Source organism: Primulina tabacum, chromosome 1, assembly GCF_025594145.1.
Source record: "Primulina tabacum isolate GXHZ01 chromosome 1, ASM2559414v2, whole genome shotgun sequence".
NCBI lineage: Eukaryota > Viridiplantae > Streptophyta > Magnoliopsida > Lamiales > Gesneriaceae > Primulina > Primulina tabacum.
This window is the reverse complement of record NC_134550.1, coordinates 1,043,835-1,062,130: the sequence shown is the minus strand read 5'-3', so window position 1 is coordinate 1,062,130 and position 18,296 is coordinate 1,043,835. Positions and strand designations below refer to the sequence as shown.

The 18,296-nt window shown below is 35.1% G+C and overlaps 2 protein-coding genes across 2 annotated transcripts; one reads left to right on the top strand and one right to left on the bottom strand.

The window, feature by feature from the left end:
* Positions 1 to 8,036: 8,036 nt before the first annotated feature.
* LOC142544905 (inactive LRR receptor-like serine/threonine-protein kinase BIR2) lies at positions 8,037 to 10,249 on the bottom strand. The gene has a single exon (XM_075651950.1). The coding sequence runs from the start codon at positions 10,015 to 10,017 to the stop codon at positions 8,551 to 8,553; it is 1,467 nt and encodes a 488-aa protein (XP_075508065.1). The 5' UTR covers positions 10,018 to 10,249; the 3' UTR covers positions 8,037 to 8,550.
* Positions 10,250 to 13,022: 2,773 nt separating this feature from the next.
* Positions 13,023 to 15,619, top strand: LOC142545014 (uncharacterized). The gene is made up of 3 exons (XM_075652031.1): positions 13,023 to 13,203; positions 13,286 to 14,971; positions 15,286 to 15,619. Exons 2-3 carry the CDS (start codon positions 14,231 to 14,233, stop codon positions 15,319 to 15,321), a joined length of 777 nt encoding a protein of 258 aa, XP_075508146.1. The 5' UTR covers positions 13,023 to 13,203; positions 13,286 to 14,230; the 3' UTR covers positions 15,322 to 15,619.
* The last annotated feature ends 2,677 nt before the right edge of the window (positions 15,620 to 18,296 follow it).

Sequence of the window (18,296 nt, the reverse complement as noted above, 5' to 3'; positions counted from 1 at the left end):
TTTATATCTTATATTAGACATTCCACACAATAAACAAATAATATAAGCCCAAACTAATTTTTTGGAAAATTACTAAAAAGCACAATAAAAAAACTAATAAATAAATATATAAAAGACCATGACAAAATTTGAAACTAATACATATTGTTTGAATAAGATAGGTTGCAATAATCGATAGTAATTATGCGAACATATAAGAATGGAGAATCCCATGGGGCGAGCTGAGCTCTTAGGTGTGGATATGGACAACTTCTTTGGGAAATCTTCTTGTGCTCGATTCTTTGAGTATCGTTTCAGACTCCTCTTCCCTTTAGTCTTTATTAATTTATAAGACAGAATAGTTGACGTGATCAAAGAAATTCTTAATCTATGTATACATTTTTTTCCTTGCATTATAAGTACACTAATTCATATTTTTTTCGATCTTAGTCATTTTTTATCAGAACATTGACGTGACACCGAAAAATGATAGCATGATACTGGAAATTGACGATAGAACTATGTTTAGTACAAACCATCGCCGATTAATTATCTAGTTGCGATTTCTAGTCATGGCTGCTTTCCAGGGGCGGAGCCAGGATCTTGGTTCAGTGTAGTCAACAATATATTATAATTAATAAAGCAAAAAAAATAGCAATGATTGATCGACAACTAAAAATAATGTGTCATAAAGTTTGAACACAAGTTACGCACAGCCAGTAATATTGATAATTGATGGGAAAACGTCATAAAAATGACAAACAACAGCGTGTACAAAATCCGAAATCAAAACAAAATATGATATAAAATATACGTTCGAAAAATATGCATGAATTCATTATCGATTGGAAAAAACATAAAATTATAAAAACAATTGAATGATCGACAAATATTGAACGAAAAAACAAACCTAAAATTTGGTAATATTTTGGTTTTTTTAGAGATTATGAAAGATAAATCAGTAATAAAATGAATTGGAATGATTGTTAATCAAAGTATATGACGTTCGTGACTCGAGAAGAGAAAACACATACAGAAGGCTATAGAGTGTATACTTGGATACTAATAACATGTAAAAAATTGAGTCTAAAATTTGGGTCTACAAATTATTAAAAGAAAATTGGATCAGTATAGACCGTTAATCATATAATAATAGAATACACAAATTTAAAATTTAGACATAATATATTATATATATATATATATTTATTTATTTATTTATAAACATATAAATTTTTTTTTAGCCTACACCACACTGGGCTTATGCTGACTCCGCCAGTGCTGCTTTCGGATATTTTGGGGGTACATTGTCACTTTTGAGTTCAAAATTTTATTTTTTCTTGCATTAAAAAAGCAAAATAGATTTACTTGGGGACCATATAATATTGTTGTTGCCACTTGCATTTGGCAACACATTAATTATGTTTAACTTGTGATTCTTTATAAAGACGTGGAATTTCAGCTAATTTATTGTAGGCCATGAGAGTCGGATAAAAGATTTCAAGTTCAAATTATTATAAGCATTTCAGATAGAAGAGGCTTTAGTATTTGTTCGTCGTTCCTTTATTTCTAACAGAGACAATGTGGAATCATAACGTAACACTACCTTTGAGAAATCCGTGATTATTTTTTCATTCATCATATTTCCAGAAAGAGCAATTACATCACAATTTTTCGTGGCGTCGACGTCGAATCATGAATAACATTACTCTTTTGGAGAAATTGAAGTCAGTATTTTCATATATCGTATTTCAATGAAGAACAATAACATAACATAATTTCTAAAATAATTAATGTACGTGAAATCATAACATAACACTACTCCCTTGAAAATCTATATATCATTATATTCATAAATCATATTTCAATGAAAGCAATAAGATTATTAGATTGTAAGCTGATATGATAACACATAAACATTAGCCACTTGTCTTTAAAGCTTATAAGACAATTTTTACGTACCAAATCTTAAATAATGATTTCAAATTATAGGTATCCTATGCAATCAATGGATGAAGTATGTTAAAAATTACTGATCAATTTTTTACGTTCGATCCGTTAATAATATTTTATACTAACTTGCAATGTTTTCTCCTATGACACAGTGAAACTTTAGTTTTTAAATGGCGACACGCGACATCCATTTTCTCTGAAATGTGAGGCTCACCGCTCACGTGATCAATGATATTGAGATATACAGAGAATTAGAATTAATCAAGACACGGACTCATTTTAGTGCAGGCAACAACATCGAATGGTCCTTTCTTTATGGTAAAGAGTAGGATTGGACCCAGGCTTTATATTAATTTAAGGGGTTAATATAATTTAAAATATTTATATCTGGAAACAAACGAGGGAAATTCATATTTATTTATAAATAAAGTGGAGTGCGAGTAATAAGAAAATTGACGTGTAGATAACAGCACTCGTTAACTATTGCAGATTATAAATTATTCGTATTAAATGTTACTCTTTTATTCTAATAAATACACAAGAATTAAATAAAAAAAATTCTACGTCAGAGCATTTACAAAAAAGAAAACATATACATGGCGTGTGTGAATTTGTATTTAGGTTTTTTTTTCCCAAAGGAAGAGCAGACCTTTCTTTGACAGTATGACCAAGGGCAAGCCATATATATAAACTTCAATTCATTAGCCTCAATTATTATCTTGTCTCTTTGCATTTGAATTTTTTTATTCATGAGCAGAATGAGTCAGATAATGGGTAGTGATAAAAGAGTTCTTGTTGCTGCTCTATCCATTAGTTTTCTTTGGTTTTTGCTTCTGCTGACTCTATCTCACCGCAAAAATACAAGGGATTCTATTTTTATTAATATCCCATATTCAACAAGAAGTTTAGGCCTTGTGAAACTAGCTAGGACCAAGTGGAGTTCACTGCATCAGGATTTTAAGCACAACTGTGTCAGCAGGAGAAGAGTTCCCAATGGACCAGACCCCATTCACAACAGGTAACACGCCCTGCTACAAGAAGTTTCGATTTCGATCGTTGAACATATGTTGTGATTGGTGGCGGCAACAGATATTTGTATAATTAGGCGTCTGTGTAAAAAAATTTAAACATTAGAAAGGGCGAATGCGGTCACCCCTGGCTCGGCCACCGGTGCAACTGATTAGTAAAATTGGTCATGTAAAGTGGCTTTGTCGTGGTATTATTGTTGGATTCTTGCTTATTTACGTTAAAAATGGTTTGTGCAATTTTGCAGGAGAGCTGGGAATTCAAGATTACCACCCACAAGAGTGTGAGGATGATGGGATTTCTTGGATTAACTCCACGATATTGGTGAACATCTTTTGTTCATTTGTTAATTCTTATTATCCAAATTTGAAATCTTAAAGAGGCGGTGTTTATAGTAAATTGGTGAGTATTCAATTATATGGTTCATTTGTGTCTATTTTGAAAAATATTACAGGAAATACTTCTTTTGGTTGATAAAAATTTAGTTTTTATGTCACTCATAATGCATAGTTCGTTGCCTTTGCCAGATAATCGACTATCAATAGCATCTCTGATTCGACCAGAACCCGAGAGCTGATTCACCCAGTCCACAAGATGGCCCTTAAACACTTCATCACCAACGATAACTTCAAGTGGCTTTTGTCCAGTTGCCAACTCAAGAAGTATGACCCCAAAACCATAAGCATCCCCTTTAAGAGAAGAAACCATCGTACTTGAGTACTCTGGAGGAATATATCCAACTTCACCTAAATCTCCACACGCGTAACTACTCTCATTAGATTCTGAAGATACCAAAAGTTTTACCAAACCGAAGTCCTGAGAAATATTGGAAGAAAATAATTTTCTTTTCCTTGATTGTTTTATCTATTGAATCACACAGTGTATATATACAGAGAAGTTCTCGAAATTGCAAAGTGCTATATTTAGACAAAAGAATAAATAAAGAAAAGTCCTAATTATGGTTGAGATTTGACAGCACTAATTCTTCCATTAATTTTTCCATTGATGCTTCCAAAATTTGAGTCACGGCTGATGTGTCTAATCCCTTCTGATTGTAGAGTTTCCTTAACATGCCCCCTCAAAGTGGGTGTGGAGGTAACGAAACACCCAGTTTGTAGCGAAACGTGCTGAATAGGTTCTTGGGCAGAGGCTTCGTGAATATGTCGGCTGGCTGAGACGAAGAAGCAATGTATCGAGTGATCAAGGTCCCCATAGCAACCTTTTCCCGGACAAAATGATAATCGATTTCAATGTGTTTAGTTCTAGCATGAAAAATAGGATTTATGGACATATTAAGAGCGCCGATGTTGTCACAAAATAATTGAGGTGGTTGAGGAAGAGAAATGCCAATGTCACGCAATAATGAAACCAACCATGTTAATTCAGCTGTGGTGACTGCCATCGAACGATATTCAGCCTCCGAACTTGATCTCGAAACAGTTGGTTGTTTCTTAGAGCACCAAGAAACACAGTTTGCACCAAGAAACACACAAAAACCAGTTGTGCTTCTTCTAGTTGTAGGACAACCACCCCAATCAGCATCACTAAAACCACATAGTGAAATCGGGCTTTGAGAGAGATAACGAATACCAAGAGATTGAGTTCCTTTGAGGTACCTTAATATGCGTTTTACAGCCTTGAAATCAGCCATATTGGGATGACTAAAACTTTGACAAACACGGTTGACAGAATGAATAATGTCAGGCCTTGTGAATGTAAGATATTGAAGCGCACCAACTATACTGCAATATGTAAAGGCATCTACTGGTTCATCATCTTGAGTGGTTGGCCGATCTTTGAGCACCATTGGCGTTTTGTTCGGAGAGCTGTCGAGCATTTTGGTACGTTGAAGTAAATCCTTAATATACTTTGTTTGTGACAAAAACAGACCACCAGGGAAAGGCTTGACCTCAATGCCGAGAAAATAATGTAAAGGACCTAAATCCTTTATCGCAAATTCATGTGCCAATTGGCTAATTAACATTTGTATAAGTGAGCTATCATTTCCAGCGACAAGAACATCATCAACATAAATAAGAAGAATGATTGTAACTGTGGCAGAGTGGAGTATGAATAAGGATGAATCAGATTTGCTGCAAGAAAATCCAAGATGGAGAAGAAACTGTGACAAGCGATCAAACCAAGCACGAGATGCTTGTTTGAGTCCATATAAGGACTTTTTCAGCAAGCATACATGATTTGGGTGCTGCGCATCAAGAAAACCTGGCGGTTGTTCCATGTAAGCTGTCTCCTTAAGATGTCCATGTAGAAAAGCATTTTTCACATCAAGTTGTCTCATGTCCCATCTGAGAGAGATAGAAAGAGCAATAACAAGTCGAATTGTGGTTGGTTTAACCACCGGGCTGAAAGTTTCAGTGAAATCAATTCCATCCATTTGTGTGAATCCTTTTGCTACTAATCTAGCTTTATAGCGATCAATCAACCCGTTGTCACGATATTTGATGCGAAAGACCCATTTTGAGCCAACAATATTAGCATTTGGCGGTCGAGGGACAAGCTGCCAAGTTTCATTTGAATATAAGGCTTGCAACTCTTCATTCATGGCAGCAACCCATTTTGGGTCTTTGAGCGCCCTTTTGAGAGTCTTTGGTTCAGAGTCTTCATTGGTAGCTAGAAGGACATAATCTTTTAGATGACTTGGTAGACATCGATCACGCAGCGGTCGTGCAGAAGTAGCATTGTTTGATGATGAAGGATGTGTCACAATCTGCTCATCATGAGACATAGAAGATAAAGGATTAGAAACTGATTCGGGTTGAGATGTGTCATTTCTTGAACTTGAGACTTCAAGAGAACTCATTTCGTCATTTTGGCATTTATCGAATGAGTTGTCAAGAGATTGTGATTCTATATTTGTTGCACAAGAATTATCTGCACAAGAATTATCAGATTGAGATGCCCCTGCAAGAAAAATAGGATCATAATAATCTATATTTTTAATAGGCAGAGTACTTTCTAAAATTGATTTTGGCATATTGGTTTCTGGTAGTTCCTTTTGATCAACTCCAATCCATTCATCCATAGAAGGAAATTCAGATAAAACAAGTTCCGAAGGAGTAGGTGAAGAACTGGAAGGCTTGTAAGGAAACACTTCTTCATTAAAAATCACATGTCGTGATATAAAAACTTGTCGAGTTCGAGGTTCTAAACAACGATAACCTTTATGAATGGAGTTGTAACCAACAAAGACACAAGGATAAGTCTTCTTGGTAAATTTTGATCCACCCCGATATCGAAGTGATGGGAAACATTGGCATCCTAACACCCGCAAGCTGTTAATAATTTGGATGCTGCTTGTAAATTTTGTAGTATGGAGTGTCATTTTTCAAGACTGGAGATGGCAATCGATTGATTAAATAAACTGCTGCAAGAAAAAGCTTCAACCCAAAGAGAAAGAGGCATGTTGGCATGAAACATCATTGTTAGACCCATCTCAACAATGTGGCGATGTTTACGTTGAGCGACTCCATTTTGTTCAGGAGTTCCAGGACAGGAGACATGAATATCAATTCCACAATCATATAGAGAAGCTATAAACCTTTTAGAGCTAAATTCACCTCCACCATCGCATTGAAAGACTTTAATTTTTCTGTCAAATTGGTTTTCAACCAATTTCTTGAACCTTATGAAGCAATCAAAAAACTCTGATTTCTTCTTTAAAGGGTAAAGCCATGTAAATCGTGAGAAATCATACACAAAGATCACGTAATAACGACAACTTTGATTAGATGATAAAGGTGCAGGACCCCATAAATCACAATGAATCTTCTCAAGAGGGTACGTCAAGGTTTTATTTAATTTTTGAAACGGCAATTTACAACTCTTTCCCATTTGACAACTAACACATATTGTAGGTTTAGATATCCAATGGACAATATCTATAATTTTCTTTTCTTTCAGGATATGTAGAACTTTAGAGCTGGGGTGTCCAAGACGTTGATGCCATATACTAGTAGAAGAGCCGCCTTTCCTTATCGCACTTAAAGCCTCTTGAGAAGTTTCTTCCAAAGCATAGAGTTGCCCTTTCTTATGCCCTCTCGCTATTGTTCTTTGGAATCGGTCCTTAACAACAAAATCAGATGCAGTGAATTCAAGAGTACATAAATTATCTGAAGCAAGTTTGCCAACCGATAATAAATTCTTTTTCAATTCAGGGACAACTAGAACATCTTTCACATTTAAGCTGCCCATCTTAGTATTGAGACATATGTTTCCTGTATGAGTAATAGGCAAACTTTCTCCATTTCCAACATAAATGACGTCACTTCCTCTATATGATTTTGCAAATAAGAGTTTACCTGGATCATTGGTCATATGAGAAGTGGAACCTGAGTCAACATAAAAGGTTTCGTCATTTGATCCATTAACAGCTAAAGCTGCTAGTGCTTGTGGAAGATCATCAGATTGATAGGAGTAATCAAATCTATGCCAACAATCAATTGCAACATGGTTCGATCTGCCACAAATCTGACATGGTTCTCTTTCATTGTTGTTGGAGTTATTTGAAAGTTGTGCTGACTGTCCGATTTGATTTTTATCCTTGGCTTGAGAATGGTTGAAGTGCTCTATTTGTTTATGGTTGTTGTTTCGTCTATCTTGTGGATTGCAACGACCAGCTGGAGTAAATCCCCTTCCTCTGGAGTTGAATTGACCTCTACCACGTCTACCATTTTGTCCTCGTCCACGTTGGCTGAAATAGGCTCGGGCATGTTCAAGAAATACTTTTTCTTCTTCTCTTTGAGCAGCCAAGGCTTGTTCATGTCCCTGAAGTGCTAGCACAAACTGACCAAAGGACAGGTAAGGTGGTTTAGAAAGCATGGCTAAGCGAAAATTCTCATACCTTGGCCCCAAGCCTCTAGCAAATTGAAAAACTTTGTCAATGTCACTAACAGGCTTCTTGATCGCAGCAAGCATGTCACATATTGCCTTGAATTCTCTCAGATACTTGTCTACTGCTTGTGACCCTTTTTTTAGTGTCATTAGTAGATGTTTTAGATGCCCCTCTTTTTCAATAGTTACTGGCAGCAAGTGTTCTTCAAGAGAAGATCATAGCTCATACACTGTTTCAGCGTCAAGATTTAGGCCAAGGGTATCTTCTCTCATCGTGCCAAGAAGCCAAGAGAGAAGAAGACCATCATTGACAATCCATGGAGAATAATTTGGATTTATTATTATATCTCCTTCGTCATTTTCAAGTTTAGCAGATGGTTTTTCATCAGAGTGAAGATGATGAAGTATTCCTAAGCTGCGAACAAGATGGATGATTTGAGAACGCCATAGCAAATAATTGTTGGAGGTTAATTTTGCTGATACCAAGCTAGAGCATTGGTGAAATGCTTGGATGCTCAATTGTGGTTCCTGAGTTTTAACTAAGCTAGACATTTTTGGTTTTGGTTGAATGATATCACAGCTTGCGGGTATACAGCTCTGATACCATGAGAAATATTGGAAGAAAATAATTTTCTTTTCCTTGATTGTTTTATCTATTGAATCACACAGTGTATATATACAGAGAAGTTCTCGAAATTGCAAAGTGCTATGTTTAGACAAAAGAATAAATAAAGGAAAGTCCTAATTATGGTTGAGATTTGACAGCACTAATTCTTCCATTAATTTTTCCATTGATGCTTCCAGAATTTGAGTCACGGCTGATGTGTCTAATCCCTTCTGATTGTAGAGTTTCCTTAACAAGTCCATTATTCGAGCATCGAAATCCTCGTCAAGAAGAATGACGCTCGAACTAATTATCTGGTGCATTATTGGAGGATGACACACATGATGCAGCCAAGCAAGCCCCCTAGCCGCCCCTAACGCAATCCTAAACCTAGTCGACCAATCCAAGATACTAGTACTAGAATTGCCACGCAACTTCGAACCCAAAGTCCCATTCGACAAGTGTTTATAAACCAAGAGTCTCTCCTCCTCCACCAGGCAAAACCCCAACAATGGCACCAAATTCGGATGCCTCAACTGTCCTAGCCTATTCATCTCCATCACAAACTGTTTCTCCCCCATCCTACACAGACTAAGCCGCTTAATGGACAGTACAGACCCATCCGGCAAAAACGCACTATAAGTCGTTCCAGTCCTACTCGATATCATCACATTTTCCTCACTAAAATTTTTCGTGGCAGCGAACAAATCCGCCAACTTGATCTTCACAAGTGGCTTCTGAAACAATATTACTTGAGTGAGCTTGTGAGACCTCAGCCTCTCAGCCCAACTACCGTCTCCATCATCTCTTCCACCAATTCCAAATCTTCCCCTTCTCTGCTTCCTCAACTTCATATGATACCACCACCACAAACCAAATCCCAACAACAATGAAGCAGCGGCACCGAAAACCCCCGCAGCAATAATAATGGCCAAATCCTTCTTCGTCAATCCACCACATTTTCTCAGCGACGCACCGCAAAGCCCTCTGTTCCCGCCAATATCAAGCTCCAAAGACGCGCCTTTGAAGGACGGAACCCGCCCAGATAAATCATTATTCGCCAGAGATAGCTTTTTCAACCTCCCCAAATTCGATAACTGGTGAGGAATAGTGCCGTTGAGCTTATTATCATCCAGAATCAAAGTGTTCAGATACGAGCATTTCGCAAGATCCTCTGGTATGGAGCCGGTGAAGTAATTGCGCGACAAATCAAGAGCCACCAAATAAGGCAACCAACTGCAGATTTGCGAAGGAATCAAACCTGAGAGAGAGTTATAAGAGAGATCCAACGTTTGCGTGTCGTGGCATAACCGAATAGAATCCGGAATTTTCCCTGTGAGACCAAAATCGCGGAGCTGTAAACTCAAAACGCGGTTCTCAAGGTTGTTCCAGCACGTAACTCCCGCGAAACTGCATGCGAATGCGACTGAACTGTTCGAGAAAACCCATGATTTGAGCTTCCCTTCCGGGTCGGTGGAGGAGTTCTTCAGTCCTTGCAGGCACCTCACATCATCTACAGAGTCGGAGAAAGAACTGGAACAGAGCAGGAAAAGTAACAGCAGAGAAATGGGATTGAATCTAATGAAAAAATAGAGAGGGATCATGATTCATAGTGCTGAAACAGAGGTGTGATTGATCACATCGAAGATAAATATAATTCCCAGAGAAGTACTGTAAACGAAGAGATAATATGTTCTTTGCATGGAGTTCGGGGAGCTTGGTGGTGTGATTTCAAGCTTAAGATTATTCTCCTATTTCTGAATTTGGTAAATTTTAAATCACAAATTGAGTAAATTTTGGCTGATCTCCGGTATGTCTTTTGTATTAAAATGGTTAGTCTATTATAAATATTCTCGTATCATTACATCTTTCGATCTTTTATTTATGTATATATAGATGTTAACATTTGACTATATAGAGATAAATATTCCAAATATAACGTAGAATAATTCTATTAAAATACCTATTAGAGAGAGGTTGATTAAAATGAGATATCGAATTCGAAATTTAATTGTAAGACATATTTCTCTCAACTAAAATAGATAATACTCGATAGAGAACTATTTAAAAAGAAAACACAAACAATATTTTAAGACAAAAAAGTTTTTTTGATTTTTCTTTCATGTAAAATAATTTTTTTATTAAACAATCAATTTAAACGACATTATATTTCATCCTTTGCATTAGTGATTCAAAAATGTAAAATTTTAAGAAGTTATGTATACAAGAGATTTATGTTGTAAACAAAATATTAATATATATTTTTATCTGAAGATTGAAGGCAAGAAATAAAACACTGCACAGACTACAGTGCAAATGAAATGGGATTGCTAGACTTTGCACCAAGAATACATAATTTCGTTGGTGGTCAAATTCAATGATTTTTGTGCTGAATTTCGATCATCTGTGGTAATTCATCACTTAAAATTATACTGCCACAATTCACAAAGTGGATGCATCCATACGTTTGAAAACTATTCTTTTATTTATAAAATAATGATTTTTTTTTATTTAAACGAGGTAAATTTAAAAGGGTTTTGATTTTTTTTAATGATACTAGTGCTTTAAATGTTAATTTATTAATATCGCAAATAAGGATGAGCAAGATTTCGATTAAACCGAATTAACCGACCGAACCGAGCCACTTTGGAAATTCGGTTCGATTATTTCGGAAATTCGGTTTTCAAATTAAAAAAATTCGGTTATATCAGTTAATTCGGTTCGGTTACGGTTTTCAAAATTTTGAAATCAGTTAACCGAATTAACCGATATAATAAATATTATAATTTAATAAATTTTTATTGTTTATCAATTTTTATATATATTTTAATTTTTAATTTTAAAATCGATATAATATGTATTAATTGTGTTTAAACAAAATTTATACATTTGTGATGTGTTTGATTCTATGTTTTTATGCATTTGTGTATATTGTAGTGTTCAAGAAAAATTACATATATAATTAAATTTAAATCACAATTTTTTTTAAAAACTAATCGGTTAATTCGGTTGGTAATTAATTCGGTCGGTTCGGTTATGACTAAATATTTCGGTTCGGTTATCGCTAATTCGGTTCGGTCGGTAACCGAACCGACCGAATGCTCACCCCTAATCGCAAATAATGTTTTCATGAAGAGAAAATGGAGCACGTACTTGAGGGATATTTGTTGTGATCAAGCGGTTCTTATTGATCAAATATTATCAATGAATAATCAAGAAGATATAATAGTAAAAGTGTGTGATTTAAGTTAAAATAATAGAATTGTATAATGCGATGATAATTATATTATAAATTTTTTTTAAAAAAATTTATTATTATTAATATAAAATTGAGCATCATTGAAAAAAGAAAATTCAAGTCAATGATGACTTCTCAAAATCCTTTTCTGGGTTGGTCAAAACACGGTTTTTACCAAATTATAAATAAAATAAATAATATAATATATATATCGTTGGTCTCATTGGATCTGTTGGTCTTCCTGCTTAATTTATTTATTATTTTATCAACACAAAAATTTATATAATATCGTGTTACAAATCATCGTTGTGAAACAAAATTTTTATCTGACTCGTCTTATGAAAATATATTATTTTTTATTTTAAAAGTATTACTTTAACTTCAAATATAGATCAAGTTGTTCTGTCTTGGTATCTATTATGTGTGTGGATGTGCTATTTTTGTAATAATCATGAAATTTGGTTCAATGGCCGACAAGCATATCACTCTGGTAAAGGTTAAAAAAAAAATAATATAGTGTTGAATTAATCACACCCGGCCTGAAAAACATAATTTTACTACGTCTGTCGATTGAATTTTAGGATAGGAGTTTTGTTTACACTCTTTATAAAAGTTAATTAATCCACATTGATGCAGTTAATTCACTTATTAATTTGGAGCATTAGATTTTAAAGACTTTCTATGTTTTTTCCCTTGTACAAATAAAAATAAAAACTTTGAAATTCTTTTTATGTTTTAGTTCACCACTCTTTTAGTGGGATTTCTACCTACTCCACTTGTCATTCATGAGTTTCCCATCAATGAATACTTGTGGTTAAACCAATATCGCATATTTTCAATTAAATCAACTTTAATATTTTCGATCATTTAAATATAGTTTCTTTTGGTGTAATTGATAAAAATGTGGTAAGGTGAAATAATTGTTCGATCTGATATTTTTATATGGTTTAAAATATTGAAATTGTAATATGATCATCGACTACAATATTTAATAAAAAAATAATCAGTCAATCTACAAAAATATCACTAATAGCTCAAAACCATGTACCAAACACTTATGATTAATCATACCACATTGTATATAGCTATCAATCTTTTGTCACTTGTATTATACATCCAAATCATTTCACTTACCAAAGAGTAATATTTAATGATTTATCATTGAAATGTCGGAAATAGTAAAGTGTAAATCAATTGCAATGAAAGTCATTTAGACTATCAGTTTTTGGAGGCTGTTGAATCTGCACACACAACACAACTAACCTGGGCCTATTTGGTATAGGGCCCAGGCCTAATGAAGCCCATTTAAAAATCGAAAACGAATTCAAAATCTCAATCACGCTGGCCCGCGCATTCCCAAGTTCCAACTAAAGTCTTCGCGCTTAATCAGCGTCGCAACGACGCCGCGGCATCGAATACGACGTCGTACTCCACCTCCATTACATAATTTAGACACGGATTTTACCGTCAAATGAAAACATATCTCAGTATAAAAAATCCAGTACCTTTTCCCGTCGGAAATCGCCGATTTCGAGGCATGGCGGAGGCGGAGGTAATCTCTCGGCTGTGGATGGCCGAGCTGATACATTTTGTTTCAAGGTTATCATCGGTTTGATTTTTTTTTTTTGGTGCAGAAAATGGACGCATTAAAGAGGGCATATGCGGAGATGATTCTGAACACAGCGAGAGAGGCGGCGTCGCGAGTGATGGCGTCGGATCTAAAAGCTCGGAGATTAGAACAGGACTTGATTTCCACAAAAGAAGAAGCTGCTCGAATGCTGCTTCGTTTAAAACAGATGATCGATAGGAAGGCAAGTTGGAAAAGATAAAACTTTACTCGTGATTGCTTTAGTTATTGACTAATCGCTACTTGAACAAGATTTGTTTGCGGAGAATGAGCAATGGCTTATTGTTTTCATCGATTTAACTTTTTTTTGTTTATTTTTCGGGAGTTAGTTTGATTGAATAATGATTTTCCTTCTTTCTTGTTTTTTTTCTTTGCGTCCATGTTATCATTGAATTCTGATATGAGATTACATGACGAAGATCACGAATGATTGTTATGGCTGGGTATGATCTGAAAATTTCATGTTTGGATGTGATAGTTTAATTGAAGATAATGAACAAATATTTGGTATTGAAATAATTATCAAATGAATGACAACAGAAAAACGAAGCAGAGGTTACGTTCATCAATCAACAAAGAAAAGTTGATGAGCTTGAATGTCAGCTTGATGAAGCAGAAGGGATCATATTAGAGCTTAGAGCCGAACTGAATGAGGCTCAGGAGCAACTGGATCAGGCAAAGCGCAGGCCTGTGCTTTCTTTGAGACAAAGTGAAAATGGGAAAGTGAGTTATACTGCTGCGAAGGATAACGTAATTGGTTATGAGCAGTTTACAGAACCGCCAGTGTCTGGACCAGACCTTCTCACTATTGATGGCAAGCACTTTGGTTTAGATAAGCGAAGCCCAAATGTGAATTCTGAATGTCATATTTATTCAGTCGACAGCCACCAGAATTTGACTCCCATAAAAGAGACCTGATGTGTTAGGGAATGGATGTACTCAGGCAGTTCACATGACTGAGAACATAGTCAGCGAGGATTTACCTCTTGGAGAGAAGTTAGATCCTTTTGAGAATTCAACTAATGTTGAGAGTAAGAATATTGTTGAGAGTGCTTCTGTGTCGGTGGAAAATGTTCCACGTGGGAAAAGTGAAGATGTCTCTGTTGTCCGTAGAAGTATAAGAAAAAGAAAACTCAAGCATTGGGATGAAGTTATGAGTGCTTGCTCTCAGCAGTTCAAGAAAGCTCATCTGGCCATTTCATCTCTGTCGTGCTGCAAGATTAAGAAAGTCAGACACAGTGTTGAATCTGGCGATAAGTTGAAAGCAGATGACAAAACTCAAATTGTAAAGAATCTTGATTGTGCAGAAGAAAACTCAAATGATGAACTCAGGCATAATGAGAATCCACCGGATACGGACATAGAATTGATAGATGTTCTGGTAAAACAGGATGAGCATGATGTCATGTTTGGGTTGGATAAGGCATCAAAGATTGATCGTGATGTGACTTGTGCCATTGCAACTGAAGCATCTAATCTTTGCTGTGATGACTGCGAAAGGGTCTTCAAATATACATTCAGTAGGAAAAGAAAGGACTCCATGAGTTACCCTGAGAGCAAATCTCCTTCTGCAGATAGTCCTTTGAGAAAGAGCTCCAGAGTGAAACAAAATGGTATTTCAGGCTGTCAAAGCTCAAAACTGTTGACTAAATCACCCATGGACTGCAGAGGACTGGCGCAGGTTGCTCATCAGGTTGAATGACCTTTACTCTATAATTGAATCACGTTACTTGTTTGGTGTAACGTCTCATTGTGGTCAACAGTATATAATGAGGGGGTTATATTTTGAAACTACATATGCATTTAATATACACTTATATGTTCAAATATGTTTAGTCTCAACCAAAAACAATCTCGGTGACTCTCTGGTGAACCACAAGTGTTGTCTGACCCGATGAATGATCTATTTATGTTTGTGTTGGAGATTGATGTGAGATCAACGATTTGGTGCACGCAAAGCCCATTTGCTTGATAATCAAGACCTCATGTAAACTTGCTTCTCTACAGCTTATTTCTTTGTCTGGAAGAGGTGGTAGCAGTTAACTTGCTCTGTCGAGATTTGCAATGGTCGAGCCACGTGAAGAACAAGACCTATGTTTTATATATTCTCGGAAGAACCGTAAGAAAGTGCCCGACATTCCTATTGATTTCTCATAGTTGGTCATTCTTGTATCTTTCTGGCATTCTATTAGAAATTTTGCCTTAAATTTTATGAAATGGTTGTGTTATGGAAACATGTAAAATATGCGCTCTTATTTGGGGTAGCATGAACGGTAATCTTAAAACTTGTTTGAGATCGCTGGTGGTGGGAAAAAGGGTAACTAGACCTTTTGAAGTTGTATCTAGTAAGCAATGAAACCACCCTCTTTTCGGTTTTCAGGTTACTTTCAATTTCTTAGTTAGAAAAGGTAAATATGTAATGCTATTAAGTGCTCGGAATTTCAATAAAAAAAAAAAACAGACAAGAAAGAAGTTTCCCAACTTGGTTAATAATCGGAGATATCGAGCAAAATAAGTCACATACCACTTAAAATTGTTAATGTGTTTTGAAAAATAGTTGTTGCTAAGTGAGAAACACTAGCCCTGTCGAATGGAATCCCAGACTTGAAATCTTATCCCGTAATTGTGTAAACTTACCGCTTTACAAGACATGATGGCAAGTTAGTATCACTTGATACAAAAATCTTCCGTGAAATATATTGCCGCATATCTAAGATTTTTGTTTTTATATATCTAAGATTTTTGTTTTTTCAAAAAAAGAATTGGGGAAATAGTTTGTTACAATTGAGTTCCGAACTTAGATTTTGTTCCAAAGTGAGTTTTTAGTGTGATATATGTAAGCCATCTACGCATAATCAAGAATTTGGGAAATTAAAATTTATTGTTTTTAGAAAAATCAATGTAAAACTTTAAAAATATACTTGTCAAAGAAATAAAATGTTTTACTTTCTTCTATGTGGGGCTCAGAATGTAATATTAAACACTAGCATAGCATAGGCGTGCATTCAGGTGTCGACCCCAAACATTTCAATGTTAAGTCAGCTTTCAATTTCTCAAATAAAAGCATACGCTATAATACTACCCAACCCCACTCTATGGTCCCCTTTATTGGCCTTCTCCCCCTCTATAAATTTGCCATCATCAGTTAGATTTTAGCTCATTAGTTTTTAGTAAAGGTTTTTAAGTATATATAGCGAATCAGAAAATTATTGGACTTGAGAACTCGCTACACAAGTTGGAGTAGATGATGATTAGCTTATTCCACTGATTCTGCTGCAGTGCATGGCGAGAATGTTTTCTTGTCCCTCGCAAAGGACATGTCAACTTATCATTACAAAGCCTGCGAACCAGTTTTCATTAATCAAGCACCAAGAATTAAAATAGCCAAAAAACATAAGAACTCATCTATAAAAGGCGAAAAATTCGCTACACTCAAAGCATGGTATCTAAATTTGTTGAAAACCCATTTTTTTAAATCTTCCAGCTAAGAATATTTGTGCAACTTTAATCAATGGCAGGGGAGGCTAGACGAGACGACCAAATAAAAGCAGTCTGGTTCGCAGCCGGAACAGCTGCGCTAATGGCCTGCATTGAACGTGCCACTGTTGTGTCCCTCTTCGCACATTGGCGAGTGTGGGCGTTCCTCTTGTTGAACCTCTTGCTCTTGGCCATTCTCTCAACTTCCAAATCCCAGACTTCGAATTCGAACCACAGTACTGATACACAATATGGAAATGCAGATCCGGAACTCGATAAGAAGAAGAAAATGCAACCATGGCAGCCTCACGTTTCGGCTAACATTATAGCTCGCTTACAGTGTGTGGAAAAAAACGAAACAAATATCAAATGTGATGAAGATGGGAAAGTGCTAGAAGAAGCTCAGTTCGAGTTCAGCAAGGAGGAATTGAACCAGAGAGTTGAGAACTTTATTGCCATGTTCAGGCAGCATTTGGTTTCTGATTCTAAGAGTTCATGTGTCCATCCAAAACAACATCAGGCCGATTGAATTCTGCTCATGTATACATAAATCTCTCAGCAATGAGTTCGTTAACACTCGAACTAACCGATCTTTTTTATGTATTTTGATTCCTTGTACCATATTGATGGAAGAACCTAGTAATTTTTACGTGCTTCAATGACATGAGTTTTTTAAAAAATAACAATGACCAAAGATTCAGTTACATGTTGCCATAAAATTTTTATCATGATGCAATACAAAATTGTATATATCGAATCTATAATATCTAATATTATAATTAAAACTATTTTTCAAAAAATAAACTCAATGTAGTATAAACTAAAATGCACTGATCATATCCAACAAAAAATGCATTATTAATTTTATAGCTTAATTTTTTAAATAATGAAATGAACACATTTCTAAATAATAATATGTAAAAGTGAAAATTTTATCAATTTATTCCGGAAAATAAACTTGAAAAAATTGAACTAATCAATTTATATAAAACAAATAGACGACCGATTTTATCTTTTCTTTTGAAGACATTTTCACATATCTCCTATTTTTTACAATAAAAATAATAATAATGTATGATAATGTGTAAAAGAATAATAAAAAAATGGTTGCAAAAGTTCGCATAGTAAATAATTGCTGAGAACGTGAAATAGAGACTGAAAATAGATTTGGTACACATAGGATGGGTAACGATTGGTTTGGTTTTACAATTTAAAAATGTCTTATTCGATAATCAAATCATTTTATTATGGTCGTCGTTCGATTTTATAGTACTGTGGTTTGATTTATATGGTAAAAACAAATTCAATTGATTTATTATATATCTTTCCGGAAGATGTAGATTGGTCATTCAAATACATTTTTCAGTAATTTTCATTCCCCATTTGAGTTTAGACTTGTATCATTTGATAATTCAGTCGTCTCGTCTCAAAAAAAAAAAATTGGAATCTTGAAGTTATTTAAAATTTGTTTTGTGGTTTGCTAATTAGGTGAATTGTAAATAAAATTATTTTAAAATATATACTAACATTTTAAAATCAAC